General features: G+C 47.4%; 10 protein-coding genes across 10 annotated transcripts; 5 read left to right on the forward strand and 5 right to left on the reverse strand.

The window, feature by feature from the left end:
- Positions 1-45: 45 nt before the first annotated feature.
- On the reverse strand, positions 46-1,045 carry BDBG_02635 (nuclear envelope protein Cut8; the record flags this gene model as incomplete). The annotated part of the gene is made up of 2 exons (XM_002627919.2): positions 46-905; positions 970-1,045. 2 exons carry the CDS (start codon positions 1,043-1,045, stop codon positions 46-48), a joined length of 936 nt encoding a protein of 311 aa, XP_002627965.1.
- Positions 1,046-1,155: 110 nt separating this feature from the next.
- Positions 1,156-1,515, forward strand: BDBG_02636 (uncharacterized protein; the record flags this gene model as incomplete). Its single annotated transcript, XM_002627918.1, has 1 exon — positions 1,156-1,515. One exon carries the CDS (start codon positions 1,156-1,158, stop codon positions 1,513-1,515), a length of 360 nt encoding a protein of 119 aa, XP_002627964.1.
- Positions 1,516-1,929: 414 nt separating this feature from the next.
- BDBG_02637 (ATP-dependent RNA helicase DOB1) lies at positions 1,930-5,527 on the reverse strand (the record flags this gene model as incomplete). The annotated part of the gene is made up of 6 exons (XM_002627920.2): positions 1,930-2,110; positions 2,220-2,785; positions 2,852-3,453; positions 3,516-4,583; positions 4,643-4,733; positions 4,790-5,527. 6 exons carry the CDS (start codon positions 5,525-5,527, stop codon positions 1,930-1,932), a joined length of 3,246 nt encoding a protein of 1,081 aa, XP_002627966.1.
- Positions 5,528-5,687: 160 nt separating this feature from the next.
- Positions 5,688-6,518, forward strand: BDBG_02638 (elongator complex protein 1; the record flags this gene model as incomplete). The annotated part of the gene is made up of 4 exons (XM_002627921.2): positions 5,688-5,834; positions 5,893-6,067; positions 6,133-6,165; positions 6,228-6,518. The coding sequence occupies 4 exons, from the start codon at positions 5,688-5,690 to the stop codon at positions 6,251-6,253; spliced, it is 381 nt and encodes a 126-aa protein (XP_002627967.2). The 3' UTR covers positions 6,254-6,518.
- Positions 6,519-6,531: 13 nt separating this feature from the next.
- On the forward strand, positions 6,532-11,320 carry BDBG_02639 (elongator complex protein 1). The gene is made up of 9 exons (XM_002627922.2): positions 6,532-7,826; positions 7,882-7,974; positions 8,035-8,591; positions 8,646-8,799; positions 8,858-9,200; positions 9,256-9,524; positions 9,579-9,712; positions 9,773-10,052; positions 10,125-11,320. Exons 1-9 carry the CDS (start codon positions 6,704-6,706, stop codon positions 11,144-11,146), a joined length of 3,975 nt encoding a protein of 1,324 aa, XP_002627968.1. The 5' UTR covers positions 6,532-6,703; the 3' UTR covers positions 11,147-11,320.
- Positions 9,829-12,868, reverse strand: BDBG_02640 (diphosphomevalonate decarboxylase). Its single transcript, XM_002627923.2, has 2 exons — positions 12,665-12,868; positions 9,829-12,598 (listed from the first exon to the last, which is right to left on the reverse strand). The coding sequence occupies exons 1-2, from the start codon at positions 12,727-12,729 to the stop codon at positions 11,449-11,451; spliced, it is 1,215 nt and encodes a 404-aa protein (XP_002627969.1). The 5' UTR covers positions 12,730-12,868; the 3' UTR covers positions 9,829-11,448.
- Positions 12,760-14,427, forward strand: BDBG_02641 (cytochrome c heme-lyase). The gene has a single exon (XM_002627924.2). The coding sequence runs from the start codon at positions 13,123-13,125 to the stop codon at positions 14,047-14,049; it is 927 nt and encodes a 308-aa protein (XP_002627970.1). The 5' UTR covers positions 12,760-13,122; the 3' UTR covers positions 14,050-14,427.
- On the reverse strand, positions 13,977-15,549 carry BDBG_02642 (syntaxin 7). The gene is made up of 2 exons (XM_002627925.2): positions 15,080-15,549; positions 13,977-14,970 (listed from the first exon to the last, which is right to left on the reverse strand). Exons 1-2 carry the CDS (start codon positions 15,365-15,367, stop codon positions 14,446-14,448), a joined length of 813 nt encoding a protein of 270 aa, XP_002627971.1. The 5' UTR covers positions 15,368-15,549; the 3' UTR covers positions 13,977-14,445.
- A 377-nt stretch (positions 15,550-15,926) lies between these two features.
- On the forward strand, positions 15,927-18,089 carry BDBG_02643 (nuclear envelope protein; the record flags this gene model as incomplete). Its single annotated transcript, XM_002627926.2, has 4 exons — positions 15,927-16,080; positions 16,145-16,415; positions 16,483-16,637; positions 16,894-18,089. The coding sequence occupies 4 exons, from the start codon at positions 15,927-15,929 to the stop codon at positions 18,087-18,089; spliced, it is 1,776 nt and encodes a 591-aa protein (XP_002627972.1).
- A 2,189-nt stretch (positions 18,090-20,278) lies between these two features.
- BDBG_02644 (tyrosine phosphatase) lies at positions 20,279-21,184 on the reverse strand (the record flags this gene model as incomplete). The annotated part of the gene is made up of 3 exons (XM_002627927.1): positions 20,279-20,617; positions 20,755-20,942; positions 21,016-21,184. The coding sequence occupies 3 exons, from the start codon at positions 21,182-21,184 to the stop codon at positions 20,279-20,281; spliced, it is 696 nt and encodes a 231-aa protein (XP_002627973.1).
- Between the last annotated feature and the right edge of the window lie 104 nt (positions 21,185-21,288).

Consider the following 21,288-nt stretch of genomic DNA (forward strand, 5'->3'; position numbering starts at 1 on the left):
TAGGGTATTGGGTCCTGTGTGGTGGGAGCTCGCGGCGATCTCTTATCACCAAGGGCCGACCTTCAGTGGCATACCACTGCCGTAGGTGCCAGAAAGGAGCTGCTGGCGTATCGATGAAGCATCCCCTCCCTGGCTATTGGATAAATCCTGATTACCCATCCAGCCAAGATTGGAACTAAGAGTGTTGACAGCATCCTGGAGTTTCCCTCCTGCCGTCTGGTTATGTTTTGAGAGTTTCTGATCCCATCCGCCATATTGCAGCTGAATGCCGCCACCCCGTTTACCGGCCTCCCGAATAACCAGTATCCATGCTTTAGCCATCTCTTCATAGGCGGCATCCTTTTCTAAATTATGTTGCGGCGTGTCCCATCTGGGCAGTCGATGTATAATTTCGGTGGCGCCGTCAAGGTAGTTTAAGGCTGTCGAGACCTGGGATTCGTTGGGAGGTAAGAAGTGAGGTGTGAAATCACTCAAGGCATCTAGGAGGTTCACAATATGCTGGCGGACACGGTTATATGCGTAATCCGAAGAGGAATTCCCTCCAAGCGGAATAGAGGACTGGAGGGCTGATTGATAGTTGTTTAAAACCTGCAAGGCAGAGCTGACGCTTGGTCGAGGAGCGGTTTGTACAACCTCGCTTGCTAGCTCGGGGTGTCTGTCACACATAGATCGTAAGATGGAGCGAAGAGCGTCGGTATCAAGAGTCTCGAGCAGGCGGGATAAAGCCAACGGACGTCCTGAGATGTTTGGTCTCGATCGTTTTATCTGACGAGGGGCAGGTAAAGTTCTCGGGGAAAATGCTGGAGAGTTTGAAGGAGATGCAGACATTCTAGTGTCATGATCACTTGGGAGGTAATCATCCTCAGCTTTTCTTTTTCGGTTGCCACTAGGATTGGTAGAGGACACTGGCAGGTAACCAGTGGTTAGCATTTTAGATACGACATGTATTGTACTTTTGGAGAGACTAACTAGACCGAGAAGGAGAGAGTCGACAGTGTTCATAGAAGTGTGGAGGAACAGGGGGCGTTGCCAGCAGGCTGTTCATATTGAGCGAAACAGGGCGAGCAAGAGGCAAGACAGGACGCCGGCAAACGAATAGCAAGAGGAGTATTTTTTGGACGACGGGATTGTAGAGAGAAGAGAGATCGTATTATGATGAAGAGAGGCCAGGAGAGGCTAGGAGAGGATGAGGATGAGGATGAGGGAGACGGAGACGGAGAGGGGAGAGTTGCAAAGAGGCAGAAGAAGCAGACGAAGTTGGAGAAACGCCGAACGCTGATGAAGGTGAGGAAAAAAGGAAGGGGGAAAAAGGTTCAAGCGCTGCTGGGAGTTTCTGTCAGTTCAGTGAGTGGGGAGAAAGGCTTTACTGGGCGGTTTGACGGGTATTTTACAGCTCCAGCCAACCACAGGCCAGCAGAGGCTGCGAGCTGTGCGTTTTATTACGCAGCTTTACAAGGCGAAACAGTCCGTCTTAGGTTGCAACGGGCAACGAAAGTCAGACAACTCACGGGATGATACACGGTTATTACGCCGTTTCAATACCTAGGTACACACCAGCTCTTTTTAAACCCTACGCCCAGCCATGTTATGTCCAACCACTCCAACCACTCCTCCCCCTCCCCTTATATATATTTATTAGTAAAATATAAGGATGAAATGGGAAACCTAGAGTGGGCAAAACCAAAAAAAATAGAGACAAAATGGTCGCGATCCGAGCAATACAAAGCCCCCCGTATGAACAAAGCACGGCCTGAACTCCGGACGATGATGTGATGTGATGCTATGTGAGAATTTGTACCTACAGTACCTACGAAGAATATCACATGCAATCGTGACATAAAATATACAAAAAGCAAAAAGAGAAGAAGCGACAAAGATAGCACATATGGAAATAAAGTGCTAGGGAGGGCCGGCTGCAGCTGGTTAGTTCTAGAGGTATAGCGATTGGGCCGCAACGATATCCCGCTTCACCATCTCAAGGGACTTCTCGAACTTCTTCTCTAAGTCTTCGCTGCCCATCACCTTCGCTGCCTGGGCCATCTGTCGCATGCACTCCTCTAGTCGTCGGAATGTGCGGATCAAGCTTCCCTCATAAACATCCGTCATTTTGCTGCGAGAATAAAACAGTTAGCGAGGAAGGAAACAAGAAAAAGAAAAAAAATAAAAAATTAGTGGTCTGGATGTGAAAGGAGTCCAAAATGGAGGGGAATAAAACTTACCAAATTTCCGCAAATGACTTCCCCTTCGCCCATTCATATATGACCTCCATCAACTCCCATCGGAATCCTTTCACATATTCATCTTCGTTGACTGCGAGCTTGGACTCCTGCGACACTTTGGCAATGATCCTCGCCTGGGCTTGGATATCCCTCAGTGGCTTCGCCAGCTCTTCCTTGGATATAGGTGGTGTCTCTTTGGAACTCTCCTCGAAGACAAACACGCTAAGGACTGCGGCACACTGCTCGGGGGTGAGGTTATTAAAAAACCCATTAAAGAGAAGCTCACTAAGCATAAGCTCGTCGCCGCTGCTGATCTCGCATGCGACACGGGCTTTTAGTTGCACAACCTCTGCCTCGTTGATGAACTGGAAGCGGCGAAGTACCCGTTTGCGACATTTTAGCTCGTCTAATTGGATAATCGACATGGCCTCCGTGATCTTCTTTTTTGTTGCTTTTATTTTTGAGCCCAGTTCAGTTTTTGCCGCGTACTGGTCATATAATTCTGGAAGCCGGGGGGAGTTATGGAGTGGATTGGATATTAGACGTGACTCTAATACTTCAATTTTCTGCTCCGGAAATTAGCATATACGCACAAGAAACCGAAAAAGTAAAGCTGCAGTAGTAGTACGTACCCGAAGGAGTTTCTTGAAGGAGTCATCCCTTATGCCCATGTCCTCAATAGGATCCAGAAGGGGAACTCCATCAGGGAATCGCCTTTGTATCTCCACAATGTGTTTGTTAGCCTCGTTCCTCGCGCTGATTGGTTTAAGGTCCTGAGGTAACCGAATCCGAATGTGGGAGATTGACTTTAAGCAACCAATTAGCACGGGAACAACTTCCACCTTGAACTTCCCTCCCGGCCGAGAAGGTCCGATCCCAGGGGGCAGAGGATTTTGACCAGCTTTCGTTGGGGAAGATGAGTCCTCTGCGACTTGTAGCAAGACATCGAGAATAAAGCTTTCATGGGGAGGATATTCTTCATTCGGAGCGTTTCGAGGAGGTTTTCGTTTTTGAGAGTTGACAACAGCACCCCAACCAAAGTCGTGGTCCTTATATTGTATTTGAACAAGCCGCCCGGGTTGCATGTAACGTGCACAGTAGTTTGGAAGGCTGATCACAGTACGCATATCCGAGGTGTATGTGGCGATGTTTTGGCGTAGATCATAGTATTCCCGGATCGTCCCTTCGTCGGCAATTACCATCCCGGCATATTCCTTCTCCAATTCGGCCAGTTCTATTGGTGTTAGTAAAAAGGAAAAAACTTTCCTTCAGAAAGCAAGGAAGTTGAACACATACCCCTTTCCAAACCAGATACACTAGCCGCATTTTGGAATTGATAAAAGCATCGCTCCAACATAAACTCAGGTGAGATCCCCTCCACTCGTAGAAGGTTCAATACCATGTTGTAGCCTAGATAAAAGGCCGAATTAAGTTTGTCTTGCTCTCCACGGACAATTTCCTTCGCAACCGTTGGATCCATTTCTTCATTGATCATCATGATGACAATGCCGCGGTCGTCAAGACCCCTACGTCCAGCACGACCCGACATTTGTACAAACTCAGAGGGCGTAATCCAGCGTTGGCTTACACCGTCGAATTTCCGAACACTTGTGAAAACCACGGTCTTGGCAGGCATGTTTAGACCGATGGAAAACGTTTCTGTAGCGAATAGTACCTTAATCAGTCCTTCCTGGAACAGAATTTCGATGGTCTCCTTGAGGATAGGGAGAAGGCCGGAGTGGTGGACCCCGATCCCGAGACGAAGTAGCGGTAGGATGTGTTTAATTTGTGGTAGCTCCTTGTCCTCATCGGAGAGCATCTCGATCGCACTATTGAACACCTTGCTGACCATTTCTTTCTCTGATTCATCGTTAAATGCCATCTTGCTCATCTGTAATGCAAAAGCCTCGCATTCTCTTTTACTGAAACTGAAAACAATGACCGGGTTGTAATTTTTAAGCATAATCATCTTCACGATCTTGTAGATGTCAGATGGACCTTTATTACCGTCTCCGCCTTTATTTGTCTTTTTGTCTTTTCCTTTACCCTTTCGCTTAGCCATTGCGTTTGCTGGATCATCTCCTTGTTTCTCGGCGATCGTCTCCATCGCCTTATGGAAATTCTCCTCACGGAACACTCCTTTTTCATCAACGACAAGGTGTATTCCATCAGCGCCAGCAGGGAAAAAGTAATGTTGTAGGGGGGTTGGTCGGAAATCAGTGTAGACGACGTGGCACGGCTGGTTGTGCATCTTGGTAATCCATTCTGCAAATTGCATCGCGTTCGGAATTGTTGCGGAGAGGAAAACATATCTAACTTTGTCTGGAAGAAGAATAATGGTTTCTTCCCATACGACACCACGAGCTGCAAAGACGTTAGCACAGCGTAGCCCAACGACGAGTTGCTAACGCAAAATAACTCACTCTTGTCTCGCATATAATGTATCTCATCGAAAATCACCCAAGCCACCTCGCGCATGATTTCTGAACCTCTGTATAACATAGATCGCAAAATCTGTTTGTCGGTTAGCGCCTCCTCTGTAAGCCAGATATATATGAGTTTGTAATTACCTCAGTCGTCATGACAAGACATGTGGCCGTAGGATTTATGGTAACATCGCCAGTCATCAATCCAACATCTCCAAACTCAGCAGCAAATTCCCGGTATTTCTGGTTGCTCAGCGCCTTTATGGGGCTTGTATAGATAACCCTCTGATTATTTTTCAGACTTTGCGCAATAGCATATTCTGCAACCACCGTCTTTCCAGCGCTAGTATGGGCGGAGACTAAAACACTCTCACCCCTCTCGATCGACGCGATTGAGACCTGTTGGAAGGGATCTAGAGTGAAGCTCCATGTCCTTGCGGGCGTTTCTGGTGGTTTGTGTTCGGAAATTGGGACATAGGGGTAATCTGGGGGTAGCGCAACCTGATGCCGAACTTGATGCGATAGAACAACAGCCTTGGTATCCTGCGTTCCTTGGAGACCGGCAGAGCCTGCAATCTCTCGCGACTGTTCAGTTTCGAATGTATCGGCTACAACAGGCTCTGGTTCTGGTTGGAGGCGCTGTCGCTTTGGATCGGGTTGGCCATTTTGCGGCTCGGAGGGCTCCGCTGCGTCCACATCTTCCATCGGGGTATCTGTAATCTCTCCATTCTCTTGGCCGCTCACCGCATTCGGGATATCCTTTACGACTCCATTTGCCTGTCTTTTTCTATTTTTGTCTTTCTTCTTTCGGGGTTTCGAAGGGTCTTGAAGAGGAATTCCAGAGGAAGGTTTATCCTCGAATACGTCGAACAAGTCATCCATGGCAGGCAGACGATACTCTGAAATTTCTTTTGGATCCTCAGACTCTATTCAAATAGAAAGTCCTCGGTCCCTGTCTTTAGTTTTGTGAACATGTAGGGAAAAAAAATACTTGGCCGCCGAAACTTTGATTTTCCACGTTCACTGCTCAAATATCACGTGAATGATAAATTTGCTGAGTCATGCACCGACAATTCCTAGGCTCCATCCGGACATCGAACCATCCGTCGAGTTTCTGAAGAGTTTCCTGTCCATTCGAGATCATCAAGAAACAATTCAGGTCAATTCTACCCCAGCAAGTCTCTTCAAGGTACGGCCAGATCCGTAATTTCATTCGCCTCCAATCACCTACTGACAGAGTGTTCAAGATGCTCGCCCAATCCGCAACCCGAGCCAGAATGGCCAGCACCGTTGCCCGCCGCGGCTTCCACACTACCCGGCCTCAGATGGCCAGCCCTTTCCACTACCCAGAGGGCCCTCGCACCAACCTCCCGTTCAATCCTTTAACCAAACACTTTTTCTGGAGATACTGGGCATTCATGGGTAAATGGAACTCCGTGGGCGTTGTATTTCTTGGGGAGTCTCGTTTCGCTAACAAGTTTCCATAGGTGTGGGTTTCGGGATACCTTTCGGCATTGCTGGTAAGATCATCGCTACGAATTTGTCTTTGCAATGAAATACAGCTGACACAGTGGTTCAATAGCCTGGCAGATCAATAAAACCCAATAAATCTTCCCGGGGTGTATTGTTATTCAGTCTTGTGTGGTAACAAATCTTCTTTGAGGTGGAAATGAGTGAATCATTATTATATTGTACTGTACCAAGCTAGAATTAGTATCAAAACAATCTCCCGTATATAATTGTCATTCTCCAGCTCTATTTTTGCCATGATTTAGGATGCATAAACCGTACGGCATTGTCGCCTGTTGTGTTGAAATTCGTGGGATTAAATACGGGCTTGTTTTCAAGAATTTAAGCCTGTGGATGAAGTCATCGTATGAGAAGTTATTTAGTCCCCTCACCAAAAAGAAAATTTACATATTTTCAAACACCCTACAAACCACATGCGATCCCCACCAACAAACCACTGCTGTATACGAAGAGAATCTACATGGATCATCCTCGAGTTTAAAAATCCAGGTTTTCGAAGGTGTGCGCGGAAAAGGCGCACAATATAAAATGCGCAACCTGAGAAATATCCACCTGAGGGAGCTCCCGCTTGGGAACGAACTGCCTCTAGCTGCGACGGCCTGGGACCCTGCGACGGATTCTATCATATGCGCTTTTGGTCCAACAGAGACGACCGCTGTCATCGAACTAAAAAGAAGGGCGCAGGACGCTGGGCTCGGCGACCTCGAGTTGATCGCATCCTGGGATGCGCCATGCCCGCTCCCGGACCTGCAACATGACCGGATCATATCATTACAATACTTTGCGGATACCCTCGTTACATGTCTTGTACTGGAAGGTGGCGATATTATAGTTGTGCGCGAAGATCCACAACCAGGCGAAGACAAGATTGAGATCGTGGGTTCGGTTGATGTGGGGATCACGGCGGCGGCATGGGCTTTGGATGAAGGACTACTTGCTGTAACCACCAAGGCCGACACATTGCTCTACATGACAAGGGATTTCGAAAATGTGGCCAATATTACATTTACTAGCGAGGATCTCAAGGCCTCAAGACACGTTTCTGTTGGTTGGGGAAAGAAAGAGACGCAATTCCAAGGCAAGAGAGCCAAGGCTCTGCGGGACCCAACGATGCCGGAGAAGATTGACGAGGGAAAATTGAGCGATCTGGATGATAAAAGAGTTTCTATCAGCTGGCGAGGCGATGGGGCGTTCGTTGCTGTTAATAGCATTCAATCAGATGCCCGACGTGTGATCAGAGTGTACTCGCGAGACGGCGTCTTGGACAGTGTGAGTGAGCCAGTGGATGGGCTGGAGGGTTCTCTAAGCTGGCGACCATCCGGAAATTTAATCGCTGGAATACAACGTATGGAGGACAGAGTGGACGTTGTGTTTTTCGAAAGAAATGGGCTTCGACATGGTGAGTTCACGCTACGCGTGAACAAGGAAGACATGCACACCTGGGCATCAAAAATCAGTTTGGCGTGGAATATCGACTCTACCGTTCTGTCTGTCCAGTTCAAGGATAGAATACAGCTCTGGACAATGGGAAATTATCATTATTATCTGAAGCAGGAGATCCCCATCTCTGTTGAAACGGGGTTCGCTACAGCGCTCCTTTGCTTTCGTTGGCATCAAGAAAAGGCATTACGATTTGTTATTGGATCATCTGGTATGTGTCTATCTACGTCGGCCGAAATGATGCACTAAGCTAATCAGATCCATAGATACTTTATTCGACACTGAATACGTCTTTGATGTAGCGAGAGGTTCCACATTGACTCCGAATGATTGTGGAGCGGTGGCCGTGATTGATGGAAGTAAGTTCAATATGTATTTGAAATGAAATCCGTATAAAACCATTTCTAACTTAGCAATAGCATCGCTAAAATTAACGCCGCTAAAACTTTCCAATGTCCCTCCCCCAATGTCTGCTTGTGATATTCTTCTGGAGTCTAATGCTATTGATGTCGCGTTCAGCAAATCCAGCACCCAGTTTGTCGTGCTAACTATGGCTAGAATTTACTTATACAGCTGGGACATCAAAGTCGTCCCCGTAGCAGATCCTGAACTTAAAGCAACCTACCCAATCCTGAATTCATCGTCGAGACCTAGACGGATCACGTTCCTGGAAGAAAAGGAGATCTACGTTTTGAGTCAAAATGGGAATTCCCAGGCAAACGTAGAAAAGACCGACATCGACACGAAGGAAACCACGATCGTTTATCAGTCAATCAATTCAAGCATCCTTTCCTCCATATTCCCAAATCTCCAGCAAAATTCGTTGTGGATATGCCAGGAGGGACTGAGTAGAAAGGCGGGCTCATATATTAAGCTCTCCCCCAATGGAGCCAATGGACTTTTTGCTGAGATTCCACACGAGAGCCCAAGCCAGGAAACCTGCTGGGCATACGCAACTGAGCTTTCAGATGGAGAAGTAGGATTCCTATAAATCAAATTGACTCTTTGAACTCGGCTAACTGTCGTCTAGGAAATTCTATTTTCTCTTTCTAAATCTGGAGCACTTTATGCAAATAAACGACTCCTTGCAAAAAACTGCACTTCCTTCATAATTACTGGGGCTCATCTTATTTTCACTACGACCCAACACTTGCTCAAATTCATTCATATCGCCAAAGTAGATGGTGAGTTTCTATCTTGGAAGTGTCGCTTGATATTATACTTACATAGGGCGTTGACTAGATCTTGACATTCCCGGTGACATCCCCGAAACTGACGAAAGATGCCGAAGTATCGAGCGAGGGGCTCGCCTAGTTTCTGTCATGCCCTCAATATTTGCCGTTACTCTACAGATGCCGCGTGGTAATACGGAGACTATTTATCCACGTGCGCTTGTTCTTGCTGGAATTCGTAGGTATATCGACAACAAAAAGTATCGTGCCGCATATCTTGCATGCAGAAGCCATATGGTGGATATGAATATTCTTCACGATTATTCTCCCTCCCAGTTCATGGCCAACGTGCCGTTGTTCATCGACCAGGTGAAGAAGGTTGAATATATCGACGAATTTCTCTCTCGATTAAGGTAAGGCTACACGTGTCCAATATCTCTCCGGGTGTATGTTGACTGGCATTTACAGAGACGAGGATGTTTCTGAGACATTATATAAAAATACCCTCAAGATAGCTGTACCTGATGTGGCTGTCTCTGATGAGCTCAATGGTGTGATACCTGGAGATGCTACGAAAACAACTCCAAAGGATAACAAGGTCAACCGAATTTGCGATGCATTCTTATCCGTGCTTAACAGTCGAATCGACACCAACCTCCAAAATCTTGTCACCGCTCATGTGTGCAAATCCCCCCCTGACCTAGATTCTGGGCTTCAACTTGTCGCAAAGCTACGGGGTAAACTGCCCCCCTGTTGTCTCAGATCAAACTATTAAGCTAACATAATTACAGAACAAAGTACGGAGCAAGCAGAGGAAGCTGTTGAACATATGTGTTTCCTCACCGATGCATATAGGCTCTATGACCATGCCCTAGGGTTATATGACCTAGAGCTTACGTTGATGGTTGCGCAGCAAGCTCAGAAAGTAAGGTTTACACCTCGATAGATATCCATGAAGGATAGACGCATTGCTAATTCGTCACAGGATCCTCGAGAGTATCTCCCTTTCCTTCAGAAGCTGCAGGCAATGCCAGAGCTTCGCCGTCAGTATGAAATCGACAACCACCTAGGACGAGTGCGAAAAGCAATCAAAACCTTACATGCTCTTCATGCTTATGAGGAGCTCAAACTTTACGCTATCAAACATTCATTATACAACGATGCCTTGGAACTATACAAGTACCAGCCTGAACTGCTTCGGGATATGTCACAGTTATACGCTGACTATCTATACGATCAATCCAATTACAAAGAAGCTGCCATCAGTACGTCTACCTCCTTTTACCTCAAAGAATTACCACCTCCAGGATAAACATAATGAACTAACCAAACCAAAGTCTATGAATCGCTTTCCTTTTATGAACCCGCCTACCAATCCTACCAGCTCGCACACCAATGGCGTGAATGTATTTATTGTGCTAGTCTCGTCCCCCTCCCAGAAACACAAATGAACTCCCTCCTCCACTCCCTCGCCACAACCCTCACAACCGAAACAAAGGACTACATATCCGCTGCCCACATCCACGCTGAACACCTCCAAGACATCCCAACTGCTGCACAATTACTTTGCCGCGGCAATCAATTCGGTGATGCCTGCCGTCTCCTCGTACTTCGCGGCAAACAATCCCTCGTCGGCGAAGTCGTTGATTCAGCCCTGGGAGACGCGATGGGCAGCATGATTGATCTGCTCGCCGACTGCAAGGCGCAGCTCAATGCACAGGTACCCAGGATCCAGGAATTGCGCGTCCGCCGTGCCACCGATCCGTTGGGTTTCTATGGCGGTGATCCGGCTGCTGGCTTGGGTGAAGGCGGCATCGATATTCCCGATAATGTCTCGCTAGCGCCTACAGACGCGACCACAATGGCGGGCCGAAGTATGTTCACGCGGTATACGGGGAATACGTCCTCGTCTCGGAAAACGAGCAAGACGAGGCGGCGTGAGGAGCGCAAGCGCGCACGCGGGAAGAAAGGGACTGTCTACGAAGAGGAATATTTGGTGAATAGTGTACGACGGCTTATTGAAAGAGTAAATAGCGCCATTGATGAGGGGGAGGGGCTCATTCAAGCGCTGTTGAGGAGGGGAATGAGGGAACGAGCGGGGTTGGTGCAACATCATTTGGATGAGGTTTTGGGAATGTGCAGGGATTGCTTGGATGATGTGTTTGAAGTACCGAAGGAAATGGGTCTTGGTGTTAACGGTGCTGATGCAGGCAAGAGTGAGGACGGTGGTCTAGGAGGGGAACGGCCACCTGGTGGTGATGGTGTATTCTGGGATAGCTTGCAACAGACTATTGGTGGGAAGGGGAGGGAGCCACCTGTCGTCAAAGCGTTCAAGAAATTGGCTATTCTGGGTGGATGAGTTGAGTTGCGTGTTCGCTGTGGTTTGATTGATTGTTCTGCTTCAATTTCCACGTTGGAGTGATTCTGTCTGTTTAAAAAGGAAATGGGAAGATATGGAAAAGCAAAACACTCCTAGTTACAAAGATAATGAATTTGGAAGTTGTTCAATGCAATACGATATATTGATGCTATAAAACTCCAATTTCTGAAATTTTCGATGCGCCCGCTTTCATTCTCCGGGATGCAAGGGGTATCATGGCCGAGAAATGGTTTCTATTCCAATGACTCCTGGTTTCTTCCTCTTGGTAGACTGGTATTCGCCTAGTTGGGACTTCCTTTCAAAATTTCCCCAGTTTCGCTGACAAGGTGTTGGTCTGCTTTTAATGGCCCTTCGCCGACACCAGTCAGGATAACGGTATTAATACCATCTCTCAGCTCAGCAACAGCTCTCGGGTCCAAATTCTCCACAAGAATCCCAGACTTTATGTGCTTGACAGCATCACCATACACGCCATCCCAGCCCTTAGTCTCAGGCTTCAAAATCGACCTGAATGTCCCAATGACACGCTCCGATTCGTTATTTAAGTAGTATATAACCGCATTTGGACCGGCATCGAACGTGTAAGCGCAAATAGTCTCGCCAGCGGCACGGTTGATATCATGGACCAGTCTGATGGCAGCACGGGAAACATCATTAAGGTAAAAAGTGGGTGGCCAGGTATCAAGATTGGTGGCATGGAAGTTGTTGCTGTCTTTCATGGTGATTTCAGCAAAGGAAGGGAAATCCCGGTTTTTAATCGCAGTCTCGATCGCGACCATGCGTGCAGGCACCACAGTTTCCGCACGGGTTGCGAAGAGAGTGGAGGTCGCAACTGTCGCTTGCATTCCTAGTGTACTAGGAACATCCTTCTTCACATCGCTCACGACGAGGATAAGGGCGCGCATCTCAGGCCAGTGGCTCGCTGGGGCCACCTCTTCTGCCAGGCTATCGGTTCCGTCCTCCAAGACCCCTGTGCGCCATGCGACATAACCACCCATCATAGAGCGACATGCGGAACCAGACCCCTGGCGTGCAATGCGACTGAGATCGCTAGGTGATTGAGGCAGTTCATAGAGGTTGGCAACAGCGCGAACCAGCGCAGCGAAGCCAGCAGCGGAGCTAGCGAGACCAGCAGCGGTGGGGAAGTTATTCTCTGATACAATCCGGAGAGGGAAAGTTGAGAGTTTGGGTAGAGATGGGTTTGCATTCTCTAGTTCTTGACGGAGACTGCGTAAATCCGACAGACAAGCAAGCGTTCTCTTTGAATCTTTTATGCTATGCGGTTGCGAGTTGAGGGTCAAAGAATCCTCGGCGGGGTAGGTGGGGGAACACGATGCGGTGGTGTATGCACGTAAAGAACTCTGTGATAGGGTCACAGAGAGTGAAGAATTTGTGGGAAGGTTAAGGATAGCATCCCGTTTTCCCCAGTATCTGCAAAGAAATTATCATTAGCAATTGTATACAAAATGAGGGGTAAAGGTGGGAAGTTGGAATTACTTGATAACGGCAATGTTAACAGGAGCCGTGGCGCTTGCGCGGTAAACCTCAGTGGAACCAGCCATCTTTATTCTTCACAGAAGGTTAATTATAATAGCTATGCAGGGAAATGCTTCAGTGGTAGATGGGGCCCTGAGAAGAGAGTTGTGGTGAAAGTGATCGTGTTCTTGGTACTAGCAGAATCCTTACATGGCGGTGAAAATGGAGGGACAGCTTGAGGCTCTGCGGGCGACTCCAAACCTTAAATTTTATCATATCAAATCTCTCTCGCCAAACTTCATCCTAGAACGCTGGACACTGGACACTACAGAGTGCTACCTTGCAGTCTACGAACGGCATTCTGATATATGAGGTGCCAATCTCGGCAACTAGTTTTGCAAACATTTTCTGAAACCAATTCGCCGTTCTCCGCGTGATTTTGTAATCCCGTTGACTGCTACGGCCTTCACCTTTTAACCATGGGGGCCAATGCAAGTACTGCAAATCCTCCACCTCCGCTTACAGCGACTTCTACTCCCTCCACTGGTCCTACCAAAGATGATGGCCCACAAGCTACATGCCCTGTAGACCACAAAACTCGCGCTGTGTGGCTTTCACAACATCAAAACTCCGATTCTCCCCATCCAATGACCCCGACCGACATAGTTACAAAACAAACAGACACCACAAAACCCAAAAAACAACGTAGACCTCTATCCCAGGAGCGGGAAGTAAGCAGCATCCCCCGAGCAATCCCAGATACGTCCACAGCTGCTACGCCTTCCACGTCCGCCGCTCCACCTCCCTCCCCATATGAAGCCCAAGCCTCAACCACAGCCTCACACATCCGCCCTTCAAACGACGAAGCCGAAACAGGCCATGACTCCCGCACGGGCAATTGGATTTATCCATCAGAGCGCCAATTCTTCGAGGCCCTCCTGCGCAAAAATACACCCACATCCGCCACCTCCGCGACGGACCTAGCCACCTCCGTCGCCTCAATCATCCCCATCCACAACGCAGTGAACGAGCGTGCGTGGTCTGAGATCCTAGAATGGGAGTCATCGGCACCACTTTCCGATCCTGGCAGTCGGAAATGTGGAGGCCCGAAATTGTACTCGTTCCGTGGATTGGGTGTCGATAGCCAATTTCTAAGTCCAAGGGCGAGGATCAATGGCTTGTTAGGGTATCAACGGCCTTTCGATAGGCATGATTGGGTTGTGGAGAGATGTGGTGGAGCTAGGGTTGAATATGTGATTGATTTTTATCAGGGAAGAGCTGGCGGGGCGGGATTGGGGACTGCTGCAAATAATGCGAAGTTGAACTTTTATTTGGACGTACGGCCGAAGCTGAATTCTTGGGAAGGATGGAGAATGAGGGCCAGTCGCCTGGTTGGATTGGGCTGACGATATATATGTATTATGTTTTACTCTTTTATCAATAGGAGGGTGGTAGACGTGTCTTTCTTTTGTTGTGGAAGGCTGATTGTAAGATGCGTGTGTATACAGGAGACTCTTATATATGTATGTACGATAGTAACGTTGGCAATGGGAAGCTAGTCAGGATGGCCGGAAACTCCCCAAAAAATTAAAACAATAAAAATATAAATAAACATCCGAGCCCTCCTTGAAACAGAATGAAGCAGGAAACAATGGATTGACATATTTGGGAATCATAAACGCATATGAGATACTGACGAAGAAAAGGGCCTGTTAACAAAAAATCATACGGACAATATAGCAATAATAAGAACAGTTACAGAAAAGTACAATTCGAAACAGCAACACATGTTCTTTAGTTGTTTAAGCCAACGTAGCAGCCAGGACGATAATGACCAAGACGACAGCCAGAATCAAAAGGAGGCAGCAAGCCTTGTTGCGCGCATTCTTCTGGTACCTACTGGCACTTCTTAGCTCGGTATCAGCAACTCGGGTATCATCTATCGTCCGATCCACATTTTCACTAATGAGATCCAGTTGTCCCCCTTGTTCATGGACTATATGCGCTACATCTCGGAAAAGCTCATTAAGTTCGCCAACACTCTGCTCGATATTCCGTATCTCCGCTTCGCGTTCTATAATCAGGGTCTCTTGGAAGTCGACTTCGGCTTGCGATGCGAGGCGGGGTTGCTGTTCCTGGAGTTGCTGAAGGGTCTGGCCATCGCGCGGTGAAGTTGGAATGACACCCTCTTCCTCCTGGAGGGCGGTGCGTGCAGCAGTTGCGGAAGCTCGCTGCTTCTCTATTGCACGGCGCTGGGCAATTTGGAACTCTTCTAGGGTGGATCTAAATTCTGAGGAAAGCTTTTGCTGTGTCCATTTTTGGGAGGGCTGTCATAAGGTAAGGTTAATTGTTAGTCCAGGTACTGCGGAGAGATTGAAAGGAGCCTGCCGCTTCAACGCATAAGATCATTGCGAGAAAGGCACAGTTGCTACTAACATTGACATCATCCCATAGTTGAACTTTCTTGATGCCTTCACCAACTTCCCGGAAACCCTCCCGAGTCTCCTCTAATAGATCATGTACCCGCTCACGGACCCGTTCAGTATCACGTTTGGTGCCTAGCAAGGAGATCTGGTTCGACAAGCGCGAGATATTAGAAGTCAAAGTAAACAGACGATTCGACAATGACTCTGTCAACCGCTGAAAATCCGGATCATCTTGATACTGCGAATCGTTGGATCTGGTTGGCTGCGCTTCTAAAGATGAGAGGCGGTCGAAGGACATGGCGGGATTATTCAAGCTTAGCAAAACAAAATTAAAAGTGATGGAAAAGACACAGTGCACAACTTCCACCGCTGAGTGTAGGTCAAGAGAAAACGAGTGATAGAAGCTGTATTCCTAGGGAATGGTGTTGCCGCGATCGCCCGTGTGTTTTGCCGAGTGGTGATGCTGCCTTTGCATCGTCCCGAGCGACGATGATGTCGTTCCAAGCGGGCTGGCGTATCACAGGCGGCTGGGCGATTATGTAATTCTTTTCGTGCCCGGTGGCGCTAAATATAGTATGACGCTAAGTCGTAAACAGATATATATGTGGCTGGTGTATGTTTGACCGCGCATCTGTGGCTTGACTTTGTTTTGCTGTGGGAAAACAGTTCGGGATAGCCTCAAAAAAAAAGTGATTTGCTTTCCTCACCTCGCCTCCCATACATATTTACGGCTCTTCGCAAAGGGAGTTAAATAATATATTACCCAGCCTGCCACCAACAAGCTGGCGAATCTACCCAGCTCTCCAGCAATGCACTAAGCTCCTGGACTTATTTCTGGCTGACCACCTCGTTCGGCCATGGCAACCACACCCTCCAGGGCGCCTGCGGCCCGTCCAAGGCAGTACAGGCGGATATTAACCTCGACCCTACATCGAAAATTTGTGCATGCGTCGGCGGTTTCTTTGGTTGCTTGTTATGTTGTGGCTTTCTTTATTGGCGTTAAATCTTCCTGTGAGTTTTGTTTGCTACCTCTCAACTCTGCGTAAGAGAGGGCTAACAGTGAGTTTCCTACTAGTCTTCTGGTCATGGTTTCCATTGGGCGCCTGCGGGTTCCGGACATTACTCCTTTTTATCTCATGCCTTGCTATTTTCATCCTCCGTGTTGGTCAGATGCACGTAGGAGCCCGGACTACAAGTTCTGCTTTCAGCTCAACGAGACAGGCCCTTTTTTCGTTCTCCACTTTCCAAACCTTTGGCTGGTATCTAGTATCTGCATGGTGGTTTAGTGAGGTATATATGTGGTCATCATCAGAAAGCGCAGAGCTCAACTGGGTAAAGCCGGGAAGGTCAGTTCGTTCTCTGTTACTGGAGAAGTCTTTCTATCGGAATGCTGAAAGTTGCTCTCATATCTAGGCCATATGAACGAGCAAAGCTCAATGAGAGACCGATATATCTCCATTGCTTCTACGCCCTTCTTGCCATCACACAATCAATATTTCACCTTTATTTTGACTGGGATAAGATTCACATTCCCGTATCGAAGCGAAGCGCAAATTCCGCAAACCATAGTACGCATGAGCTTGAGCCGCTACCTGTCAGGATCCGGAAGGCCGTACCCCAGGTACTCTACGATGCTGTAATTAGAAGCTCCGTTACAGCTGTTGTAGGGCCATTCATCTATATGCTCTTCCTTAGACGCATCGCCTGGAGCTGGGTCCTTTCATTTGCAAAACTTTTCTGGAATTTCCCCCCGCTCCGCTGCCGATCCTCCGGGCTTGATTCCACCATTGCACATCCTGCTAATGCTTCGCGCTGCTACATCAGGCGTGCTACTTGTGACACTTTGGCAGGTGTCCAATCTCTTATTTTCAACGTTTTTGGGCCAGGCACCCTTGAAAAAGGGCCAGCCACTGACGAATGAATCCAAAGACCCGAATGGCAGTCTAATAAACGGGCTGAAGGCGAAAAGGGATGTCGTTCGAACATTCGCTTTCTGGGAACTGTGCTTAATCGGCCAGCAATTTCCGGAGCGCCGGAAAGCAATCTTTGCCGACATCGACCGCAACGGAGGATCAGCATGGACCCAGATTCTCGGCGCGTCGACCAATGTTATTAAGGGAATAACTGCTCGGATAAATGAACACCAAAACCCAACAACACTGCCGGCCGCAGACTCCTCTACAGTATCTGGGAAGACCTCGGATAGTAGCAACATGGATGGACAACCAACCACTATTCACACCCTACCTCGCTTAACCTCCGCTCCAAAGGGAGACAACATCTTCCTCGCCTCGTCCAAACCCACCACCCGCCCCGAACAATTCGAATCAGCTTTCGGCTCCGTAGCTAAATCATACGGCCAATCCCCAAACTGGACGCCAGCCGCCCGCAACCAAGCCCGTAACATCTTTAACCGCGCAACCACCGCCGTCCTCAGCCCGGAGCAAAGGAAACGCATATCCGCCTCAGCCCAGGAGCTCAAACTCCTCACATGCTCTTCCTCCTCTTCATCTAGTTCAGGTAGACCCCGCACACACCCCCTAATCCACCAATTCCTCAGCTCCCTCGCGGGCTTACCATTCCGCCGATCCTACACACGACGACTCCGCATTATCATCCTCGGCAAGCCATACGCCAGCCTGTCCCCGATCATCGATGCGGTAGAGTCTCTCACCCGCCTCCTCATCGCGAGTATGGCAGAGGATCAGTTCGGGAAAGTGCAGGCGGACATTGCCGCTGTTGTGCGCCTGTTTACGGAGACTGCGATGGCTCTAGAGTCCTTTACTGGCGCTGGTGAGGGGGGGTTGGATGTCCATTGGACGGATGTTGACTTTCCTCCTGCGGATGCGGAAATGGAGATACAGAAGAAGGCGAGGAGGGTGGAGGAGGTGGAGATGATTAAGGAGGCGTTGAAGGGGGGATTGGCGGAGCTTTTGGAGGCATTTAAGTTGTATTTGGATGATGTGGGGATTCGGGGGAAGGAATTGAGGATGGCCCGGGAGGCGGCCGGGTTGGTTTGAGATTGACATTTGCTTTCTTCGTCTTTTACTTTTTTTTTTCCCCTCTCTTGTTTATTTATGTGTTTGTAATTCTATTACAAATTTTTTGTTTTTGAAAAACATGAATGATTCCCCAGAAGTTCGGATACCATCCAACATCTTCACAATCCACAAGCATGATGTCGACTGATCGTTTTCCTTGGTCATCTTGGCCGGCTCTCTGCAACCACAATGTTCTTCATCTGCACATCCCCGCATATGTTGTGGTTTTATAATCTGAGAGAGACATCCACATTCAATTAAGGCTTGGCAATTGCTTGCGAGCCCTTAAACAAAGGCTCCTTCACCAGAGAAACCACTGCCCAAGCTTCCAAAAAAGTTCAGGCCATGGACACGCAGCCTGTTACATAGAATCGAATGCTCGACGGAGTTTGGCAACAATGCCATCTTTCTCAGCCTCAGTCAACGCTGCTCAAATAGAGTTACGTGGCACAACACCCCTGGAGCACGCACGCTGCATGGCCAGGAACAGCTGGCCAGAATTGCATACAGGCGCGCAGGAACTTTAAGGAACATGTCATTTATTCAAGACAAATTTCAAGACAAATTACAGCCTATATATATCCTTCGTCCGCGCCCAAGCTGGTGCCAGACTTGACAGTAACAGCCATATTCTCATCTACCGCTACAAATCTTGGAGCCAAAGTCGAAGCGGGTCCCGTATAATATTGGGGTACGACCCGTGTTTCGGCTAGAGTTGGTGGAGGGGGTACAGGCGGCGATAAGGAGTCGTTCTTGAAAAGGAGAGCAACTGGTTCCCACATCGTGACTGAAGAAGAATCGACGGCCGGGAGAAATTGGGTAACGAGGAAGCTCTCTGCGCCTGTAAGGAGAGGAACATGACATGCTTTAATGTGAACAGATGGAGGAGGTTAAGAGGGTGAAGAAGAAGTGTGGTTGCTTTGTATAAGCAGTGGGTGTTTGCCGGATAGGGGGTTGGAATTAAACTCTGAATATTTAACTAAGAAAGTTAGCTGACCTAAATATAAGAAAACTTCGCTTTTTATTTACTCTTCCTCAGTTTTTTTCACCCCACATATCTACAAATCGTCAATTAGTCCATATTACTCACTATATAAACAGTATAAGAAAATTGTTTTGAACTGGCCTTTTTCTCTCTTTTATATTCCCCCTAGGGGCTTTTGCCCTCCATTTTTCAAACGCCAGGTATAATAACAATAACAGTAGTAAGTAAAAAACTGCATGCCACGCTATGCTATGTTCTGTCACATTTATGCCCTCATCTAGTTAAATTAAAAATTAGTTAGTGAATTGTGAATGGAGAGAAAACAAGAAAGGAAAATTGTTCGACAGACAGCAGAGAGATGGGAAATGATGAAAAGAACCTAAAGGAGAGGAGAGAAATATTAAAACAGATATAGTTGAAGCTAGAAAGTAATACAGGGAAGTGAATGGTTTGGTGAATAGAAAAGAGCAATAATAGAAGAAGGGATAATGCCACCATAGGAAAGAGATGATGATCAGTAGAGATAAACATTGACCAGCCAAGGAGATACAATTTAGCGAATGTGTTGAGGAAAGTGGCTGAAATGTATACTCGATGATAAGCGGTAGATGACGCAACGCGTGCGTGTCCCGATAGCACAAGTACATTAATATGAAAAGTTCAAATCATGAAATATATTTATCGCGGGTTTATTTCCGTTCCGGAATGAAAAATAAAAATTTTGAGAGAAATGCCTCAGGGAAGGCAAAAAAAAAAAAAAAAAAAAAAAAAAAAAAAGGAAAGTAGAAACGAAACAAAGTCCGCAGCTGCCAAAGCGCGGTAAATTCGATCTCTGCGAACCGCCCATCCTTTAACGCCCCGGGTTTTCAATGTCGAGTTTATTTTAGTTTACTTCATATTCTGTACCGCAGTCTCGCGGCCCCATTTTCCGCATCCGTACCTTACCCCGGAACCCAAGCCGAACTGTCTATAATAATCCCGGTAGTGATGAAATGAATGAATCAAGAAAACAAAACGCCGTGGGTTTTATTGGTGTGATGGTCCTTATCCGGAAACGCCCTGCTATCGAATGGAAAAATGGACTCTGTCCATGGAAAAAGGCGAATTGTTCGTAAGATATTAACATCCTCCATACCGCCGGAGATGGGTGATTTGAAGGAAGTAATATAAATCCGTGCATATTTCAGATGGAGTTGATCCTGTGGAGCTCCTCTAAACTTGTATTGAAGTGGCTAGGAGGCGCACTCTCAGCCTTTGGAATTTGATCTTCGTCATGGCTGATTTGCGATATTTCGCGCCTGTCTTTCCCGATGTTGTCGACTGGAATAATTGTTGGAAGCCATTTCCGAGCACCCACTTTCTCAACAAGGTCAGAGAGGGAATTTGGGTCGAACCCCTCAATGTAATTTCGGTCCAGTACACGTGACTTAGGTGTAGAGTGTTTCTGGTATTCCTGGAGGGCAGCCATGAGAGACCACCCTTGAACTCTGCGAAAGCAGGCGATAACGCATCCGGTTCGGTGCTGAGGGAATGAGATTAGAAGGCCGTAATCATTTTTTATTCATTTTTTATTTTTATTTATTTTTATTTTATTTTTATTTATTTTTATTTTTATATTTTTTTTTAACAATATTTCTTAGGGGACCGCAGATTGCTTACCTTGCCTTTGTTGCAGTGAATTAACACAGGATGATTCATTGGGTTCAAAATAAGCATTAGCACTTCAATAACAGTCTCGTATGGAGTGAAGACCAGTGGGTTTTTGTTCGCCAAAATCGGGATGACATAGGATTTAATTCCATTTTCTTGGATGAATTCACCATAGTCGCGAGACCACTCTTCATCAACTAGAGTTCTATTCGATAGTAAGCACATGGCCGTTGTTCGCGGCAGAACAATGACTACAAAAAGGAAACTTACATAATGGTCTTAAGATTAAGCCGGGAAATAGAGTCGAGATGCACTGGTAGAGGAAAACTGCTTCTGTATACGCCTTTGACGACTTCAGCGAAGTTTTCTGGTAGTCCAGCTCCATGTGGCGTGGGTGGGCGGCTTGGTCCGCTTTCGAAGCCACTAGCGAGGTATCCATTTTCTCCTGTTACAGAGCATTTTGTGTTAGCAAAAATAACCAACCAACGTATGGTGTTGGCGGCTCATCAAAGTGAGACTAGCCATAAACTATACCTATCACAC

Source organism: Blastomyces gilchristii (assembly GCF_000003855.2).
Source record: "Blastomyces gilchristii SLH14081 genomic scaffold supercont1.3, whole genome shotgun sequence".
NCBI classification, from domain to species: Eukaryota; Fungi; Ascomycota; class Eurotiomycetes; order Onygenales; family Ajellomycetaceae; genus Blastomyces; species Blastomyces gilchristii.